Here is a 17,866-nt window from a genome sequence, read left to right as displayed (position 1 = left end):
CGTTTGATCAACCGACGGGTCCGTGAAGAAGAATAGACCCTTGGGCCAAGACGATCGGGTACAATTTGAATGTGTAGCGTAGCGTTTAGTAGTGGAGTGTAGAGATGGTTGAAGGCTAAGAGGTACGATCTTTCTAAAAATTGCCTCAAAGCTGAAATAGAAAATCGGATGGATCGAGTCCAGACGCTTGGAGAATGGAGCCCTTAATTAGTTCCAGAAAGCATTGGTGACGATAAAAGAAAGACGGTGGTGGGCACGAACCGTCAGGGAAAACATGATTGTTGACGGGAGACGGTCAGTGATGCTTAGAGCCTTAGACTAAGTCACTTTAAGTCCATTCATTAGCCGCCAGCCTTAAGATTCCCCACATTTGACAACAACATCCCCATCGTTGTCCCGGAGACCACTTCCTCTCTACCAATGATCCGTCCAGCAGCGGTGCTTTTTCACACTTGCTCGCGGTGGTGGACTAGCGCCCAGTCTAGTGCGATAGATAGATGATGTCAAACTGGGGGGGCTGGGGTATTGCGATTCAGCTGAGCTACGCCATTGATGAAGCGCATCCTGCGGGCATGGGCCATGGGGCTCAATTGTGACGTCTCGGTCTTGCCGACATGGATCCATACTGTGTTGTGTAATTAAATCATTGACACACCGACAACAAGTTCCTCTTCCTCTCCTCAGCCGCTCTGCCAGGCACCACATCACTACATCACTGCACCAGCTGTTGACTGTTGCCCTCCTGAGCAAGTCATCCGGCGGAACCGGGCCATTTTCCGCCCTGTACCAGCCACTCGCTTTCGGATTCTTGGGTCGTGCAACATTAACAACATGATGCCGTGTTACTGTACGTGCTGGTGTCAACGCCGCACGAAGCAAACAACAGGCGACCGACAAGCACGCGGCAAGGTTGAGGCCCGTTCGGTCGGAGTTTCTCCCCAGCCAGAACGAGCCCGGCCACGTGACTCCTCCCGTCCTGTCCGATCCGGCATGTGACACTACGTCACGTTATCCCCCGCCGTAGACTTTTTGGTTCTTCACTCCGCCTATTGATTGCCCCCCCCCCTCTCTCTCTCTCTCTCTCTCCACGGGTATGCAACTGACTGCCGGATGCATGCAGCAAAAACTGACCCGTCTGACTGTTCGCGCATGGGGGCTAGGTTTTGGATCTCACATTTTACTTGACCCAACCTGGCTTTCTACAAACCTACAATCAACTGACTCCGAGTCAGTATGCAGGACTTTGACTCTCGTGTTCATTTTCGCTGTCATAGAACGTCGGGGTAAAAAATTCCACAAGATTTAAACAGAAAAAAAGGAGTGCTTCCTCCCCACTCCTCCGCTTACTCCCACTTCATCTCTTCAGCACCCCCCTAAAAGTAGTGGATACAGCAAAGCAACCCTTCGTCTTGAGACGCACGGGAAAAGATGCCTTCCGAGCCACTTTTCCAGCCACCTCCGACCACCCTCCTCCAACCCAGTTCGAGCTCGGTCACGAATGACGATGTTTGGGTTGGAGCGGGTCCACCCAGTATGCCCAGATCGGACTTGACAGCGATCCCTGAGCAGGACCGGGAACTTGGATCGACACCAGCAGCCGATGGTTTCTCGACGAATACCAATAATGGCACTCGCACGCATACTCGTAACCGGTCCAGTGTGGATGGCACCAAGTACAAGGACGGGCAATGGTCGCCGCAGAACGAGAAGATCGTGCTCGGTCCCTATGATTATATGCTTCAGCACCCGGGCAAGGACATTCGCCGACAGCTCATCAACGCCTTCAATGTATGGCTGAATGTTCCCCCGGAGAGTCTGACGATCATCACCAAGGTGGTGGCCATGCTGCACACTGCCTCTTTACTGTAAGCTTCCGCCTTTTTGTACCACTCTCCACGGAAAGCTCCCTCGGGGAAACTTAGATCAAAAATCATTCGCACAAAAAACAAAACTGATCTCTGGAAAATGAAAGGATTGACGATGTCGAAGACAACTCAGTCCTCCGTCGCGGGATCCCCGTGGCCCACAACATCTACGGCACCGCGCAGACGATCAACTCGGCCAACTACGTGTACTTCCTCGCGCTGCAGGAGGTGCAGAAACTGCACAACCCGGCCGCCATCGACATATATGTGCAGGAGCTGCTGAACCTGCACCGCGGCCAGGGCATGGACCTGTTCTGGCGGGAGACGCTAACCTGCCCGACCGAGGAGGAGTACCTGGAGATGGTCGGCAACAAGACGGGCGGGCTGTTCCGGCTGGCCGTGAAGCTGATGCAGGCCGAGAGCGGCGCCGGCAAGGACTGCGTGAGTTTGGTCAACGTCATGGGTCTGGTCTTTCAGATCTGCGACGATTACCTGAACCTGTCCAGCGGCACCTACACCAAGAACAAGGGCCTCTGCGAGGACCTCACGGAGGGCAAGTTCTCGTTCCCGATCATCCACAGCATCCGCGCCAGACCCGGGGACCACCAGCTGCTCAGCATCCTCAAGCAGAAGACCACCGACGAGGAGGTCAAGCGCTACGCGGTGACGTACATGGAGCAGACCGGCAGTTTTGCGCACACGCGGGACGTCGTCCGCGAACTGCGGGATAAGGCATTGGCGCTCATCACGGAGATCGATGGCAACGGGGCCTGCGACGATGGCGCGATGGTTCGTGCGATTCTCAACAAGATCACAGAATCCACGCTAGGGAAGCCTCAAGAGTAGCGGAACTCGCCAACTTTTTTTTGCATAGCAAAACCCGACATGCACTTCAGCCCGTCGAATTAGACGACGTACCTCTGACACATGTGGTGGTTCAAACAAGAGTGATAATGGAAGAAACATGCATGATCTTTCCTAAGTAGCAGTGCTGAATCAGAAATTGCACACGTGATAAACATTTCTTTACGAAGAGTGTCTTTGTCTGCTGCCTGCAAGAGTATGGAACAGGGTAGTTGTATGAAAGAAATCAGGGCGACTCCTTACCCCGCTCCCCCGACACAGGAGAATAACAAATATCCAACAACAATCCAAATCTCATCAACCAGTAACCGTCGTATTAGTCCAAGAACATTATTAAGGGACTGTATCTTATATTCCAAAAATCCGGCCAATGCCCACGTCGTATATCCCTGTCGCAAGCCAGCCAGCCCATCCCCTCACATAACCACACAGCAAGCCTTTTCCAGCTTGCGCAGAATTCTGGGGAGAACGGCGTTGACAACCTCTTCAAGCTCGTTCTGGTTACCCCCTTGCTGTTGCTGGTGCTGTTGCTGTTGTGGGTATTGCTGGTGCTGTTGCTGCGGATACTGGTGCGGTTGCTGTTGACCACCAGGGTACTGCTGCTGCTGGTGGTGGTGAGGTTGCTGATGATGCGCCGCGGGCGCCTGAGACATATCGGCCGGTCCGCCGGTCAGGTTGACGTAGATGCGGCCGGCGTTCTCCTCCGTCGCATACTGGAGCCCGAGCTCGCGACAGACCTGTTCGACACGGGGTTTGATCTTCTGCACGTGGTTGGCGGAATGGTTGCCCTTTCCGACGATGCTGGTAGTTTGAAGAACACCAAAAGATTTAGTTTGTGCTTTTTATTCCCTTGACGTCCGAAGGCATAGATAAAAACAGCACCCAAGTAACAATAACAGGGTTTGGGGCCCACACTCACACATGTAAATGCGTCTGCCCGTGGTTCTTCGCATAGCGGATCCGCTCCTCGAGGATCTCCTCGGCCTCCTCGACGAACTGTCCGTGGAGATCAATGGTGTCCGGCGCGACGCGGCCCTCGGCGTTGTTCTCGCGGAAGATGAACTCGGAGGCCTGCTTGTTGTACTCCTCCATCTTGCGCCCGTGGGCCTTGCCCTGCTCCGAGAGTTCTTTGGCCCGCGCGCCGTCGCCGCTGGTGTATGCTTCTTGGGACTGTAATTTCCGCGAAGGGTCAGTGTCCATTCGATTGATTGTATTCAAAGGGGGAATGGGTTGGCGTAGGAAGTTATGCAGGTGGGGAGCGGAGCGAGACAAGGTGAAAGTACCCGTTGAAAGCATGAGTTGCGCTTGGAGGCCTCCTGTCGCGCCAGGTCGCGGAGACGGTCATATTCGGCTTCCGTGTCTTGACTTTGTTCGTGGTTGAAGGCTGTACAGCGCGTTTTGCGGATAGGATATCAGTCTTGAGTGAGTCGCGCGCGAAAGAGATCGGGGTAGATAGTAGCGAGGGATTTCCCCGTAGGACCAGGAAGGACCCTTACCCCGAGGGCCCATATGAGACATCTCGTGCATCTTGCGAGAGGCTTCGGCTGTGAGCGACTTTTTATATCTGTGTGGATGCTGGATATGATGGGTCTAAGTCGGGTAATGAGCGACACGGGCTGTTCGGGAGAATGAATGTATTGACAGTTGTTGAGAATCGAATAAAGAATGGTGGATTTCCAGAGAGGCGAATGTCGCAGCGATCGGGCGGCATTGGCGCCAGTCGATGGCCGATCTGGGATCGGAACCCTACTTTACAAAGGGTTTTGGGGGTGTATGGCCTGAGGCTGCGGCCTTCCGGTGATGCGGCGGCACCGACTGGCCGCACCAGGTGCATCCCGATCAGCTTTCAAGTACAGTTCAAATGGCGTTGACTATGTATAGTAGAAGGGAAGAGGAAACGATGATATTTGCTTGGATATGGCAGAGAAGCGTGTCATTGCACGGCTCTTCAATGCTTTGCTAAGACGCACCACTACCATGGCAGTCCGGCTAATCCCCGGCATGGATGTGGTTAGGGCGAGCTTGTAGATATACGACGATACTACTCTGAGTAAGTAGGCGTCATTCGACATTACTGATAGGCCGATCGTAAGCATTGACAATGGGCAAACCAACATGGTCAATCCTAGCATTCAGCCCTGAGTACTGAGCCCACAATAGTGTAAGAGATAGGTACGGAGGGCTTCGGAGAATCCGACTTACCCTTTAAAGTAGATGCGCCAAGCGCAATGCGCCAGGCCAAGTGGAAACCGATTCAATAGTCTGGCCACCCTCCACGAGCTGAAGAGAACGGCCATGCCTAGACTAGAGCGGTACCCAAAGCACTGGGATCATTGCGAATTCGCATACTGAGACATACCTTTTACCTGAAGCTTGATTGATCGATTTTGATTGATTAATTCAAGACCCTGAATGAACTTGATGTTGCAAGGTAGATCACAGCGCGCAGTTTACGACGAGAGTATCCAATTCTTCTGGAACCCGGAGAACCCAGATCTATTATTGTACCACACACTGAATTGGAACGACGAAGGGAGGTGACTAGTCGTCTATTAGTCCTTCGTCGAACCATGGATGCCAGTGCCAGTAGGGTTCGGCGGCAGATTCATCTTGGCTCGGATTGCTGCTCCGCTTCTCCTTGGGAAAGCAGAAACCCGGATGGAACACGATGGTTTGACTGTCTCTTCTTAATCGTAGCAGGTTGAGTACAAGAGGCCCAAGTCTGGATAAAACCTTGAAGCCATTTCAAAACATGTATCTGACGGTTTATCAGGGAAGGAGAGCACCTCACTCACCCAAGCCTGTCTGGAATCAGCATCATGTCTTCTCGCCCATTTTCTCAACTCCTCGTGCGGAGAAGCGATCGACGGGGCAGTTGGGGAGTGGAGCTTACAGCATACGGTACCTCACTAAGAGAGACTAGTAATCGTCCCTCCGTATTCCATAAAGCGCCTTCAAGCACCACCATCAGCAACACTCTCACTCGAAGAATTCACCCAACATCCGTCAAAAAAGAATTGGGCATTCGCCAGCAACTATACGCATACTCGCACTGCATGATGTCATGCGTCAATGCACCAGGGGACGAAGAGCCAGGGGTGAATCACAACAATGAAACCGGCCAAACGCAACGGCTCTGGACTGTACCTGGCGATCGGGGCGCGCAAAGGGTGGTGCCAAAAATCTCCACCACTTTCTGGGTGGCGGCACCTTTTGAAACGCAGGTCTCCTTCGAGTAAGACTAAGCTACTGGGCTATTCTTACCCTCTCCTGCTCGTTGCTGCCATGTCCCATTTCAATTCCAATGTACTATCTGCAAAGAAATGGAGAGACCCCACACCCGCATATGCATCTGTATACAATGACTGCTTGCTGGAAGACGATAGGCGAGTAATTTCGACTGAAAGTTGTTGGTCATGAATATCCGAATTCGGAGACCAACACTCGTGGACAGTCGATCTGCGGTACCCGGAAATTAATCCATGCGAGTTGGTGACTATCTGATTGTTAATAATCAACAATGGCCGGGGCTTACCGTAGTCTCGTCACTTCTCATGAGTCGGCTGCTCTTCCTTGGTCGATGGGCGACTAGTAATCCGTACTGTACTCTGTTCGTATGCATGAGAGCTTAGTAGACTAGGTCTTAGACGCCCTTCAGCGGCAGCACCAGGAACACTTCCATGCAGTAGCTTGCCTTCCAGACTGAGCCACCACGGGTCCTGCACGTTTCGCTTACTCGACTGATAGCAGTACCGACACTTAGTGGATGAGAACTTCAATGAGATCACCCAAGATACTGCAGACATGGATTATGTATTATATAGTGTTAGCAAGCACTCTATGAAGCAGCATTGCGAGTCATGAGCTTATGACATGAGGTATTGAAAGTCATACTGTCCATATCTGGGTAACTTATACGGAGTAGACTACTACCTACTCGAGTAGTGATGGAAAGTGAAGAGCGGGCAAGCGGGCGGTGGTGGAAACCTCACGGCTAAGGCCATTCATCCTTCACAGCCGGAAAGAAAAAAAAAGGGGAGGGTGGGAGATAGGCAGTACCATTGGTCAGCCGAGGCCCCGCTCCACCGGATCCTCTTTCAACTCGACAACCAATGATTAAATGACTTCGAAACCGCCCATCGCCATTACCAGACCAAAACCTCCACTGCCCCCTTATTGATGCAATTTTGCTGATGGTTTGAACCTTCACGATGGGTCAATCGGTGTTCCTGAACTTCCTGGTGTTCCAGAAGGAGGAAAGGTTCTCTATCTTCATCGTCTCGGTCGGAGACGGACTCCAATGGAGCACGAGGTTCCTCAGTCTTCCCCTCTTTCTCCTTTCTCCTGCCCGCTTAATTCGAGGCTTGTAAGAAAGTATCCATCTTACCGACAGGCAAAGTTACAGACCTTTCCCTATTCTGGCCCCTCTTTTTTTTCCCTTTGCCCAATTTTCGCCTCTTTGCTCTGGCTCGCTCACGTTCCTCAGTCTCCCTCTCTCCCTCTCCCTCTCCTCTCCAGTGTCTCGGTCTCCATCCTCTCAGGCGCGCGCTCGCTCTCTCTCTCTCTCAACTTTCCCCCCCCCCCTTACCGGCTGAGCTTAATCTTTCTCGCTCCCGTCCTTCAGCCTCGCTCGCTTTCCTCCACCATTTTCCTTCTCTTCCTTCTGCATTCTCAACCCCCTCCTCCTTCCCCCTCCCCTCCGTTCGTCCAATTCTCACAAGTAGATTGGGGTAGGTTGATCACAAAGCAGCTACTTGTTGATACCCTCCATTATCTGCGTCTCTTTTCTTTCGATACAGCTCTTATTACCTTGGAAACTTCGCTCCTACACACACACACACACGTACCTTTGCAACAACCGACATAACTGGTGTACCAGTGTTCCACCCTCCTTTCGCCTCCTTTCCACCTAGCCTCAAAGCTTCGCGCTTATATCTGATTTTTCCCCTTACCGCCCGTTCCTTCGCATCCGCCTCGACCTTCGAGTAATACTATCTTCGACTTGATCTATTCATCTCTTTTCTTCTTGTGGGAATTTATCAGATCAAGTTCTCGAGCAGAGTAAGCCGTTCCCCTCGTTCTTCCCCGGCTACATGAGATGTCTGTCCGCAAGTCCTCCGTTGGATGCGTCAGCTGCACCTCCTTGCGTCAGCACGGTCGCTGGGCTGCGAAACTTCTACCCTGTTGGACCTTAACCTTCCGAACTTCTGCCTTGGCTTTTGACTTCGATGTTATCGGTGCACTGCTTGGCCTGCGCTTGACTGCCTCGTTCCCGTGTCCGACGACGTCCGCGCTGGACATCATCTCGTTCTGGCTAATACCGACGCGGAGAATTGCCTCTTGACTGACATTTGATCGTCGCTGACAGGGTCCCAACAATCAACACCTCCCTCAATCCTAGCCGTTCATTTACACCCTCCTACTGATTAATTACACCTTCATTGATCGCCGCCAAAATGGGTTGTGGAATGAGTACTGAAGACAAGGAGGGGAAGGCCCGCAACGAGGAAATTGAGAACCAGCTCAAGCGGGACAAGATGATGCAAAGAAACGAAATCAAGATGCTGTTGCTCGGTACGCGCCTCCTCGATCACTATCACTTTGGGGAATTTATTGGACGGAGAGTTAACAGTGCCCGTGAATAGGTGCCGGAGAGTCCGGAAAGTCGACCATTCTCAAACAGATGAAGTTGATCCACGAGGGCAGCTACTCCCGGGATGAGCGGGAGTCGTTCAAGGAAATCATCTACAGCAACACCGTTCAGTCGATGCGTGTCATTCTGGAGGCCATGGAATCCCTCGAGCTTCCTCTGGAGGATGCTCGCAACGAGTACCACGTGCAGACCGTCTTCATGCAGCCTGCTCAAATCGAGGGTGACAACTTGCCTCCGGAGGTTGGCAACGCCATTGGCGCTCTGTGGCGCGACACTGGTGTGCAGGAGTGCTTCAAGAGATCCCGCGAGTACCAATTGAACGACTCCGCCAAATAGTGAGTCTCACCACGGTCGCTTCTGATGCCCTCAACTGTTGCTGACCTTCGTCAACAGCTACTTCGATGCCATCGATCGCATCGCCCAGCCCGACTATCTCCCCACCGATCAGGATGTCCTCCGCTCTCGTGTCAAGACTACCGGTATCACCGAGACGACATTCATTATTGGCGATCTCACCTACCGCATGTTCGACGTTGGTGGTCAGCGCTCCGAACGTAAGAAGTGGATCCACTGCTTCGAGAATGTTACGACAATCCTTTTCCTGGTTGCCATCTCCGAGTACGACCAGCTGCTGTTCGAGGATGAGACCGTCAACCGTATGCAAGAAGCGCTCACTTTGTTCGACTCGATCTGCAACTCGCGGTGGTTCGTCAAGACCTCTATCATTCTTTTCCTCAACAAGATCGATCGTTTCAAGGAGAAGCTGCCCGTCAGCCCCATGAAGAACTACTTCCCCGACTACGAGGGAGGCGCAGACTACGCCGCCGCATGCGACTACATTCTCAACCGCTTCGTTTCTCTCAACCAGGCCGAGCAGAAGCAAATCTACACCCACTTCACGTGTGCCACGGATACCACTCAGATTCGCTTCGTCATGGCTGCAGTAAATGGTAAGCCCCAATCATATCTGAAGAATCAACGTAGGGCCAGACGCTGACTGTTTTCCAGACATCATAATCCAAGAAAACCTGAGACTGTGTGGTCTAATCTAATGACCGGTTTATCTTGATCGAGCAGAGTGGACTCGCATCTAGACCGTATGCTACGTGACTTGTAATTCTGTGCTTTTTTGCTCTTTGTCATACCATGTTGCAGTTTTTTACCCATCCCGAAAGATTCCGGCGTTGAGACATTCACTTGTCCATTACTACTAATTTCTGTTTCTATTTTCCTTTGTCCTGAAATGATATCTAGCCGGCTCTTTGTTATCAGCATCACCGATATCCATCCCATGACACAGAGCAGGAGTTGTTCCTCTATCTATTCCCTCCCGCTTTTCACTTTTCACTGTGAAGCAGCAGGATTCCTGTGGATTGTATCGATTCTACAAAGTTGTTAGAATTCTGTGTCTTATGTCCATGTTTGAACTTCTCTCTACATTTTATTCCCTTGTTTTTGATCGATCCATAGGATTCCCACGTTTTCTATTTCTGGTTCGCTCCTATCTATCTCACTGCTGTCACCCTGGACTCTCATTCCGTTTCATAATTTCATGTGTCTTGATCTGAAGCTGGATATTCCATCACGTCTTGGTGCAACTGGTCCACCTCGTTGTGTGTAAACATAGATCACGCTGTGCATCTGGTCTCGGGAAACCAATGTCTTCAGGGCTGGTAGTATGTATGAGAGAATGAGCGATGGTATTGCGGGCTACCGATGTCGGTTTGTTCTTTTGTTTTGCCGGTGCCGTCTGCACTTAGGAACTAGGGCTGTGAGAATTCCAGGGCTCTGTTGGTGCGCTAGGTGTAGTGTAGGACACCTTACGAATACATGCGAGTTGAATCAGTCAGGATGTACATGTGCACGTATTGTATTAGTTACTCTATCAACGTTCGGCACTTTCACTGAGCAAGTTATGCTAGATAAGAACATCGGAGCAAGCAAGATCCTTTTTTCTTTTCCAGAACTAGAGGCACAGATCTAATTAGGAGGGGGGCCCGGGGGGGGAGGGGGGGGGAACAGTAAGCACAACTACCATATACCAGCCAATGCATACAAAACAATCCACGTAGAAGGAAAATCCCCTAGAACCTCAACTTCGGCCCCACATACACAATCAGAATCGCCACGATCCACAGCCCGAAGATCCACGCGTACAGCATCATGCGCCCCCACCAGCCTTTCCCCTCGGACATGCGGCGCAGGGCGCCCATGCGCCGCTCGGCGGACTCCATGCTGGTCGTCGTGCGGTCGAGCCCGTCGACCGCGCGCGCCAGCACGGATTTCTCGGCGTCCAGGGAGGCGTGGAAGGCCTGCGAGGAGGATTTGAGCTGCGAGGCGAGCGAGAGGAGCGAGGTCGTTAGGTCTTCTTGTTCTGCGCGGGAGGAGATGAGGGTTTCTTCTGTTGTTGTTGCTGTTGTTGTTACTGGTGGGTTGGGGTTTGGTGGTGATGATGAGGATGGGTGGGAGGGGTGGGATTCGGGGTGGAGTGAGGTGCCGGTTGCTGTTAGGGTTGAGGTTGAGGGAGATTGAGGAGTGGTGGCGGTGGTGCGGATGCGGAGGGTTGATGAGGGGTGGGGTTGGGTTGTTGTTGCTGTTGGTGGTGCTGGTGCTGGTGCTGGTGTGGTCGTTGTCGTTGTCGGTAATGGGGATTCTGTCTCAGTGGTGGTTGGTGTGGAGAGCGCGGAGGATTGAGTTGGTGGTGGTTGTTGCTGGTCTCCGACGGTGTCGTTGTCCCGGTCCTCGTCGACTACTTCGTCGGTGGTGCTGCCTTCTTCGGGAGTCCCAAGCAGATCCTCCCCGTCGGGAGGTTCGGAATCCGAGTCCGAGTCTTCTTCGATTTCTTCGTTGGGAGTGCCAGATGCGGGGGTGCCAGTGCTAAACCCCGCGACGGCTTGTCGTTGCTGCTTCCTCCCCCGGCTTGTCTCCGCTTCGGCGGTGATTTGGTCGAGAAAGTCCTGGAGGCGGCCGAGGACGAGGCGTTGCTGCGCGAGATTGGTTTGGAGCGTCTGTCGGTGTTCGAGAGGCTTGATCTGGGGGAGGGTGCGTTCGAGGTTCTGGAGGGTAGTGCGGGCGTATTCTATGTTCTGGGGAGTGGGGTTGCTCAGGTCAGTGATGATGTTCGGCCGTGGAGAACAGCGGAGATGGGGGGACTGTGACGTGGATGCGGACTTGAGTCGTTGCGCATTTGGTCGACCTCAGAGGTCCCAAACAGTGTAGAGAGAATGGGAAGATGCTCTGGTCTGGTGGGTAAACCCAGGAAGATGCACATACCGCTCCTACTCTCTTGCGCTGGTAGTCTGATTGTCGGAGTGGCCTCAAGTCCGCCGCGGAAGAGAGGAGATTGTATTCTAAGCGTGCCAACAGGCGCGACAGATTCAGGGCTGCGAGCTCGGACGAGTCCCGGGAGGTATCGTAGGTCGTGAGTGTCATCTTTGCCAGTTCCTCGCGCTTTTCTAATCCGATGACTATGCTGGAATTTGGAGATCAGTGAGTGAGCGAGCTTGGATGCCCGACGGATCCTCCATCTCGCGGTTCGGCGGAGAGCTCGGATGACTCAGCAAGGGGAGAGTCACTCTATACTGCCATGTGAGCCACACTAGTCCATTTCGGGATATGTAGTATAAGGAACCTGGAAGGACATTGGATGGCAGGAAGATGGAACAACGTGCCACAAGTGCTTCTACTGTAGGAGCAGCTGGATTGTACCGATGTTATCTTGTTATGTCCTTCTCTGCTACTGACCTGGACGCACTCGATTCATCTCTGATTAACACTTCCGATTATCATTCAGTCATTAATCATCATCAACCACAAACTAAAAACTCCTTTGAACAAATCAAGAACTAAACAGGCCACCCAATGTTCGAGGTTGTGCTTCTGGTATGCGCCTGAAACTGGTCCCTGCTGAGAACAGTATCCATCTCGAAATGAAGAAATAATCGAAGCATTACGAAGCAGAGGGAGGAGACCCCTCAGAAGCAAATTCAGACAAGTTCAAGCGACTCAAACCACACACATCGAGAAATCAACTGTACTCCACCACCACCCGTTTCCAAGTCCGCACTCCCTCCTCGTCTGTATCGCGCATGTATTGGACTGCGTACTCGGATTTCCGCGTCGGTTGAGGCCCGCTCGACTCCGCAACATTGAGCGGCGGTTCCTGGCTGTGGCTTTCGGTACGCCACCCAACCGGGGATGAACCCGTCCGTGGTGGAGCGTTCGGGGCCATGCTGCCACCATTTAACCGCCCCGAAGATAAGCCATCGAGATCATTTTGACAGGTAGAGGAATGGAAAATTCCGTTCATGTCGGCGTTCCCGGGGACTGGTCGAGCAAGCTCTTCCCCTGAGCACGAGTGTTGCGTCCACGAGCTCCGCTCTCGAGTTAAGACCGCCGCCAGATAACCACTCGATGGCAATTGAGACAAGTGCGACAAGGGCTGCAGAACGTCGCAAGCTGAAGGGAATGAGCTAGCGTGGTGGGAGATTGGATCTTGCAGGTAGGCTACGCCGTAGCCTTGGCCCACTGGACTGGCTGGTCCTTCGCCACCTCCCTTCTCTAGCGAAGAGGATAGCGGATCCATTTGCCTCTCTGCTGATGCGTACCTGAGCCGTCGACGCCGTATACGCTGAAGAAGGACTAGGACGCAAACTATGCAAGCAACGGAATAGATGATTCCGAGCGACGCTATCTGGATATTCTTCGGAATCGCCGTCTTGACAATCGTGCACCTCATTGCAAGGAGGCTTTAGGGTTTATAGTTCCCAGTGGCGGCCAATAGGATCCCAGCTGCTCGTTGAGCTGTGGGCAAACCCAACTGCACACCCAGTAAGTATTTGGACCCAACTATGCCCGGGAAAGCTCTGTAGCACAAAGAATGGGTGAAGTACTGTACCACGTTGGTTTCTTTAGTCGAAGTAATTGCTTCTGTACAATTCTGATGGGCCGCTGCAGGGAGACAAATAAGGACAGGCTAAAGCAAGAGCGTCGCATCCGGATGCACCAGAAGAGAAGGTAAACGATCAAAAGTGCGATATGCTTGGATTTAATTTGATTCTCGCAGATATCGGGCGGTCTTTATAATTGAGACCAGACCATGGCGCAACCAATATAGACGGTAACAAAAGCAATAACATCCGGCCTTAGGGCAACCCATGCATGGCACGAAACACGCCTCTTTTAATTATATGTCCACGGAGATATGCGGACCCCACTGCAGAGAGACTAGAGACATATCTGATGGGAATGACAGTCTACTTCACTAACGCGCACTATTCGAGTGGGCTATGACACAGGTGGGAGGTAGCCCCTCCCAGTCCAGCTGTGCCATCATCAGCCACGAGAGCTTACGAACCGATCGCAACCGACGAGAATGACCTCCAACTATAGATGCATCCCGATCATAGGACCAAGGGAGCTCGAGAGGTCGGAATGAAGGTCCTGAAGCAAGGCAGGTTCAGCTGCCCAGCGGAAGCGCCACCACTCTGTGCCATCGGCTAGGAGACCCGCTAATTCTTAAAGGGAGAAAGCGGCCCAGTCAGAACGCCATAAGGCTACCTGGAGTCCTGGACCGTGTGAGCCTCGATCCCCTAGCAGAGTCTCGGGGGCGGGGAATTTGAGCCAAGCGAACGAGACCCAACACGATGGTTGACACTGTGCGCTGCCCCTGTCAATGGCGCCGCGAAGGACCCGGCAAAGTTACGACCAGTCGTCTACTTTGAATCCATGAAGCCCTGTCTCGTGATCTATTTATCGCTTCTTTGCTCGCCTTTCCTGCCTTTGCATGGCTTGGCCATCTAAGGGTCCTTTCATTATCTTGTGTTGCCGTGCATCTCAGCTGCGCCTTGACTACCGATCGACTGTTGGCGCAGATCCAGTTCTAGGCTAGGTCTTAGGCTATATGCGATTAAGGGTGTATGGAACCCGGTGGAGGTCGAGACTCTTTGCACTATGGACTAGTCGTCAGCTCGCCATTTCCCCATCCACGAGGGATTGGCCCGACCATTGATTAATTAAAAATTATCCCAATTAATCAATGTGGATAGACGACCCCTCCTTCGTGCATGCCACCGACAATTGTGCCTGTGGTGGTGAGTGTGAGGCTCCCGCGCCGCCGCAATGTGGCGGTGAATGGGGGTCGATCACTCCGAGCACTGGTCAGCCTGCTTCTGCAGGCACATCTTCCATGCCAGATCTAGATGATGTCTACTAGTTCCTGGTTCCTGCTGTCGGGTACAAGCTCACCAGTTACAGCCAATGGCAGCGGCACTCATTCAGATGCATCTCGTCGATCGATCGGCTGTTCCTTTCTACTGGGTCACCTTGACTGGTGCTCGCTTTATCGATTTTTTCTTGTTACTTGGACCACAATACCTTTGATCACTCGTACGATTCATTGCTTGCCTCCCAAACCGATTTCATACCAGCTTGCATTTTTGCCGCTCGTGAGCAAGCCTAAATTTAGCTGTCTACTACAGCGCAAAGTCATTGGGTCAAGAGGGAGTGATTACGTTACTGTATAGCCACAAGAAGGCGTTCCATACCGCTGGACAGATGAGACGAAAGTATTGTTGGGATTCTTTGGATCCTCCAATGGCTTCTCTGGCTAACTACTGGGTATGGAAAATCAGGCTTTCTACTGTGCTTGTAGAGAAAGCAAGAGCAGGACAAATACCAGGACAAGGAAGAGAGAGATCTACAGTCTTGCAGTCGGCTGCATCTCCCCATCAGCACGCTCACGAAGCATCTTTCGCAGAATTTTCCCTGATGGATTCTTGGGGATCGCATCGATGAATACCACTCCTCCGGTGATCCTTTTGAACGGCGAGACCTTGTCGTTCATGAATGACAAGATGTCTTTGTCGGTGGCGTTCTGTCCGGAGTTCAACACAATATACGCTCGAGGGCGCTCGTCGTCATTCCTATATGCCAGGAGTTGTGTAAGCGACTCCGTCTCTTGATCTTGCTGTCAAAAAATCGCCTCTCAACCAGATTACTCACATTGGCACGCCAATAACGGCAGCATCGGCCACTGCAGGATGGTCCAACAATATCGCCTCTAGCTCAGCTGGCGCGACTTGGTTCCCCTTGACTTTGATCAGTTCCTAATGCAGAAGTGGCCGTTAGCATCGCAAATAGAGAGAGAGAGAGAGGCAACAAGGCATGCAGGACCGGCGTGTCCGTTCGTGATCCGCCGCAGGTGGCGAGCAGGAAGACCGTCTGTCTCACTAGATTACCTTTTTCCGGTCCACCACATAGAACAGGCCTCGATCATCCACGAAGGCAATATCGCCTGTCTTCAACCACCCATCCTCTGTCTTGGTTTCTTTAGTGGCTCTTGGATTCCTCCAGTAGCCCTTCATGATATTCTGCCCACGAACCCACAGCTCACCCCGCTGATTCGGTCCCAGCTCCGTTCGGTCATCGTCGGCCATGATCTTGGCTTCACAGTTCGCATTCAGCTCACCCACCGATGCAGGGTGCGTCTTCGTCGTGGGATCCCAGCCCAACAGTGAGCATGTAGTCCTAACGGCGAGCCCGACCAGGATGTCCATTAGCCGGTGGTTGTTCGCCACTCGTCTTCTCTCCACATCCAGCCCAGCAAGAATAGAACTTACTCGGTCATTCCCCAACCCTGGCGGACCGTGATCCGACCCGGCTCCCAGAGCTTTTCAACCTGCTCACAGACCTCCGCGCCCAAGGGCGCCGCACCACTGGCGACCCCCTCCACGCTACTCAGATCATACCTGCCGCTGCGGACGGCGGGGTGCTTCGCCAACGCCACCACCACCGGGGGCACGAGGATGAGGTCCGTGATCCGGAACTTCTCGGTGTACTCGAGCATCTTCAGCATATCAAACTTGGGCATGATGTACACGGGCACCCCGCGGCGCAGCGCCGCGGCGATGAAGATATTCTGCGCCATGGCATGGTACATGGGGAGGAAGCAGAGCCAGCGCGCGCGCGCCAGCCGCTCCACCCAGTCGGGATACAGGTAAAAGAGGAAGTTGTACTGCAGCAGATTGGCGACGTAGTTCTTGTGCGTGATCTCGACCCCCTTGGGCCGGCCGGTCGTCCCGCTCGAGTAATTCAGCGCCAGCGTCTGCGCATCCGCCGCCCCGGGGGTCATCAGATCGTCCCACGCCCACCGACTCCCTTCCTCGACGGACGCGATTAACTCGCCCCAGTAGCGACAACCTTGCCGTCCGTCCAGCTTGCTCTTGCTCTGCAGGTTCTCGCCATCGGCTTCCTCAAAAACCGCACTATCGAACACAAACACCCGATCCAGCCCCAACCCTGCTCCCCTGGCCGCTTCCACCCCGGTCTCCAGACTCGCCCGCGCACAGATCAAAAACGTGGCGCCCGAATCCCGCAGCTGGTACTCCAGCTCCCGCGCCACGAAGGTGGGGTTCGCGCCGGTGAAGATCCCGCCCGCCATGATGATCCCCATGAACACGACGGGGAAGAACAGGTCATTGCCCGCGAACAGGAGGACGCGGTCCCCGCGCTGCAGCCCGGCCGCCCGCAGCCCCGCGGCGAGCCGCTGGCTCCAGAGGCGGAACGAGTGCTCCGTGAAGTAGTGGGTGTCAGGGCGGGCGGCGTCGAGGAAGCATCGGTGGGTGTGGGAGAGCGGGTGGGTCGGGGAGGTGAAGAGGAGGGTTGCGAGGTGGCAGCTGGGGATGTCGATGCACCAGCGCGATTGGAATGGCATTTTGGGGGGTTATTTCGGTGGGGGGATTATAAAAGGGTGGTGGTGGGCCAGGAGGCGAGCGAGAAAGAGGCGAGCAGGAGTTATTGCATCCCACTAGCTGGCAGGCATACACTCGATAGGATCAGATGCTTGCTGAGGTCTGGGGGGGGGGGGGTATCAATGTCTATATGAAAAAGATGGTATAGGAACCCGTACGTAGTCAAGACCAATGATAATGATAAAAAGTATTCGTAATTCACAGCACATATAACTGTACAGTCCTTGCAAACAAGAAAACCCTCACACCCACCAAAAAGAAGAAGAGAAGAGGGATCCCAAGGAAAGATATAAATACGTCAGTCAATGCCCATCATCAACCAAGTTTTACTCCGTCAATCAGCCAGTCCATCAAACAATCAATCCGTCCGTCCAAATGTCCACGCAGACAAGAGAGGGGGAAGCACAGGCCCAACACCGCGGGCGGCTGCCAGCGATCCATCGTACGTGCGTGCGTGCATGCATGCCATGCATAATCCGCTGTCCTTTTCTTCTCCTCCCTGAACGCAGTAGGTGGTCTGTTTTGTTTACTCTATGCTGCTAATGCTCAGCTATACGAACACAACCCGATAGCGGGGGTGTTCTTATGCAGCGGTGAGTATGTATAAGATAGATCACTGTACAGTACCAGAAAACAACCCTGGCAGGGGTTTTCCCGGCCTCTATCCATTCGACACGCAATCCCTCTCTCCCCCCCCCCCTCGTAAACCCGTCACACCGGGATTCACCCAGGTT

General features: G+C 53.2%; 7 protein-coding genes across 7 annotated transcripts; 3 read left to right on the top strand and 4 right to left on the bottom strand.

The window, feature by feature from the left end:
• The first annotated feature begins 1,069 nt into the window (after positions 1–1,069).
• BO82DRAFT_356727 (FPP/GGPP synthase family protein) lies at positions 1,070–3,019 on the top strand. Its single transcript, XM_025635815.1, has 2 exons — positions 1,070–1,865; positions 1,973–3,019. The coding sequence occupies exons 1-2, from the start codon at positions 1,429–1,431 to the stop codon at positions 2,709–2,711; spliced, it is 1,176 nt and encodes a 391-aa protein (XP_025489335.1). The 5' UTR covers positions 1,070–1,428; the 3' UTR covers positions 2,712–3,019.
• BO82DRAFT_341080 (Smr domain-containing protein) lies at positions 2,821–4,256 on the bottom strand (the record flags this gene model as incomplete). The annotated part of the gene is made up of 4 exons (XM_025633534.1): positions 2,821–3,530; positions 3,649–3,899; positions 4,013–4,113; positions 4,226–4,256. The coding sequence occupies 4 exons, from the start codon at positions 4,254–4,256 to the stop codon at positions 3,146–3,148; spliced, it is 768 nt and encodes a 255-aa protein (XP_025489334.1). The 3' UTR covers positions 2,821–3,145.
• A 3,477-nt stretch (positions 4,257–7,733) lies between these two features.
• BO82DRAFT_356724 (uncharacterized protein) lies at positions 7,734–8,213 on the top strand. The gene has a single exon (XM_025635814.1). It carries the CDS (start codon positions 7,828–7,830, stop codon positions 8,071–8,073), a length of 246 nt encoding a protein of 81 aa, XP_025489333.1. The 5' UTR covers positions 7,734–7,827; the 3' UTR covers positions 8,074–8,213.
• gpaA (guanine nucleotide-binding protein subunit alpha gpaA) lies at positions 7,734–9,639 on the top strand. The gene is made up of 4 exons (XM_025640942.1): positions 7,734–8,303; positions 8,375–8,717; positions 8,776–9,332; positions 9,391–9,639. Exons 1-4 carry the CDS (start codon positions 8,186–8,188, stop codon positions 9,432–9,434), a joined length of 1,062 nt encoding a protein of 353 aa, XP_025489332.1. The 5' UTR covers positions 7,734–8,185; the 3' UTR covers positions 9,435–9,639.
• Positions 9,640–10,466: 827 nt separating this feature from the next.
• BO82DRAFT_289539 (uncharacterized protein) lies at positions 10,467–11,814 on the bottom strand (the record flags this gene model as incomplete). Its single annotated transcript, XM_025631655.1, has 2 exons — positions 10,467–11,468; positions 11,656–11,814. 2 exons carry the CDS (start codon positions 11,812–11,814, stop codon positions 10,467–10,469), a joined length of 1,161 nt encoding a protein of 386 aa, XP_025489331.1.
• Positions 11,815–12,409: 595 nt separating this feature from the next.
• Positions 12,410–12,967, bottom strand: BO82DRAFT_404586 (uncharacterized protein; the record flags this gene model as incomplete). Its single annotated transcript, XM_025639441.1, has 1 exon — positions 12,410–12,967. The coding sequence occupies one exon, from the start codon at positions 12,965–12,967 to the stop codon at positions 12,410–12,412; it is 558 nt and encodes a 185-aa protein (XP_025489330.1).
• Positions 12,968–14,979: 2,012 nt separating this feature from the next.
• BO82DRAFT_315829 (acyl--CoA ligase) lies at positions 14,980–17,287 on the bottom strand. Its single transcript, XM_025632551.1, has 4 exons — positions 16,002–17,287; positions 15,621–15,909; positions 15,385–15,488; positions 14,980–15,305 (listed from the first exon to the last, which is right to left on the bottom strand). The coding sequence occupies exons 1-4, from the start codon at positions 17,093–17,095 to the stop codon at positions 15,080–15,082; spliced, it is 1,713 nt and encodes a 570-aa protein (XP_025489329.1). The 5' UTR covers positions 17,096–17,287; the 3' UTR covers positions 14,980–15,079.
• Between the last annotated feature and the right edge of the window lie 579 nt (positions 17,288–17,866).

Source organism: Aspergillus uvarum (genome assembly GCF_003184745.1).
Source record: "Aspergillus uvarum CBS 121591 unplaced genomic scaffold BO82scaffold_49, whole genome shotgun sequence".
NCBI classification, from domain to species: Eukaryota; Fungi; Ascomycota; class Eurotiomycetes; order Eurotiales; family Aspergillaceae; genus Aspergillus; species Aspergillus uvarum.
The sequence above is the reverse complement of the archived record's forward strand: the minus strand, read 5'-3'. Positions and strand labels throughout refer to the sequence as shown.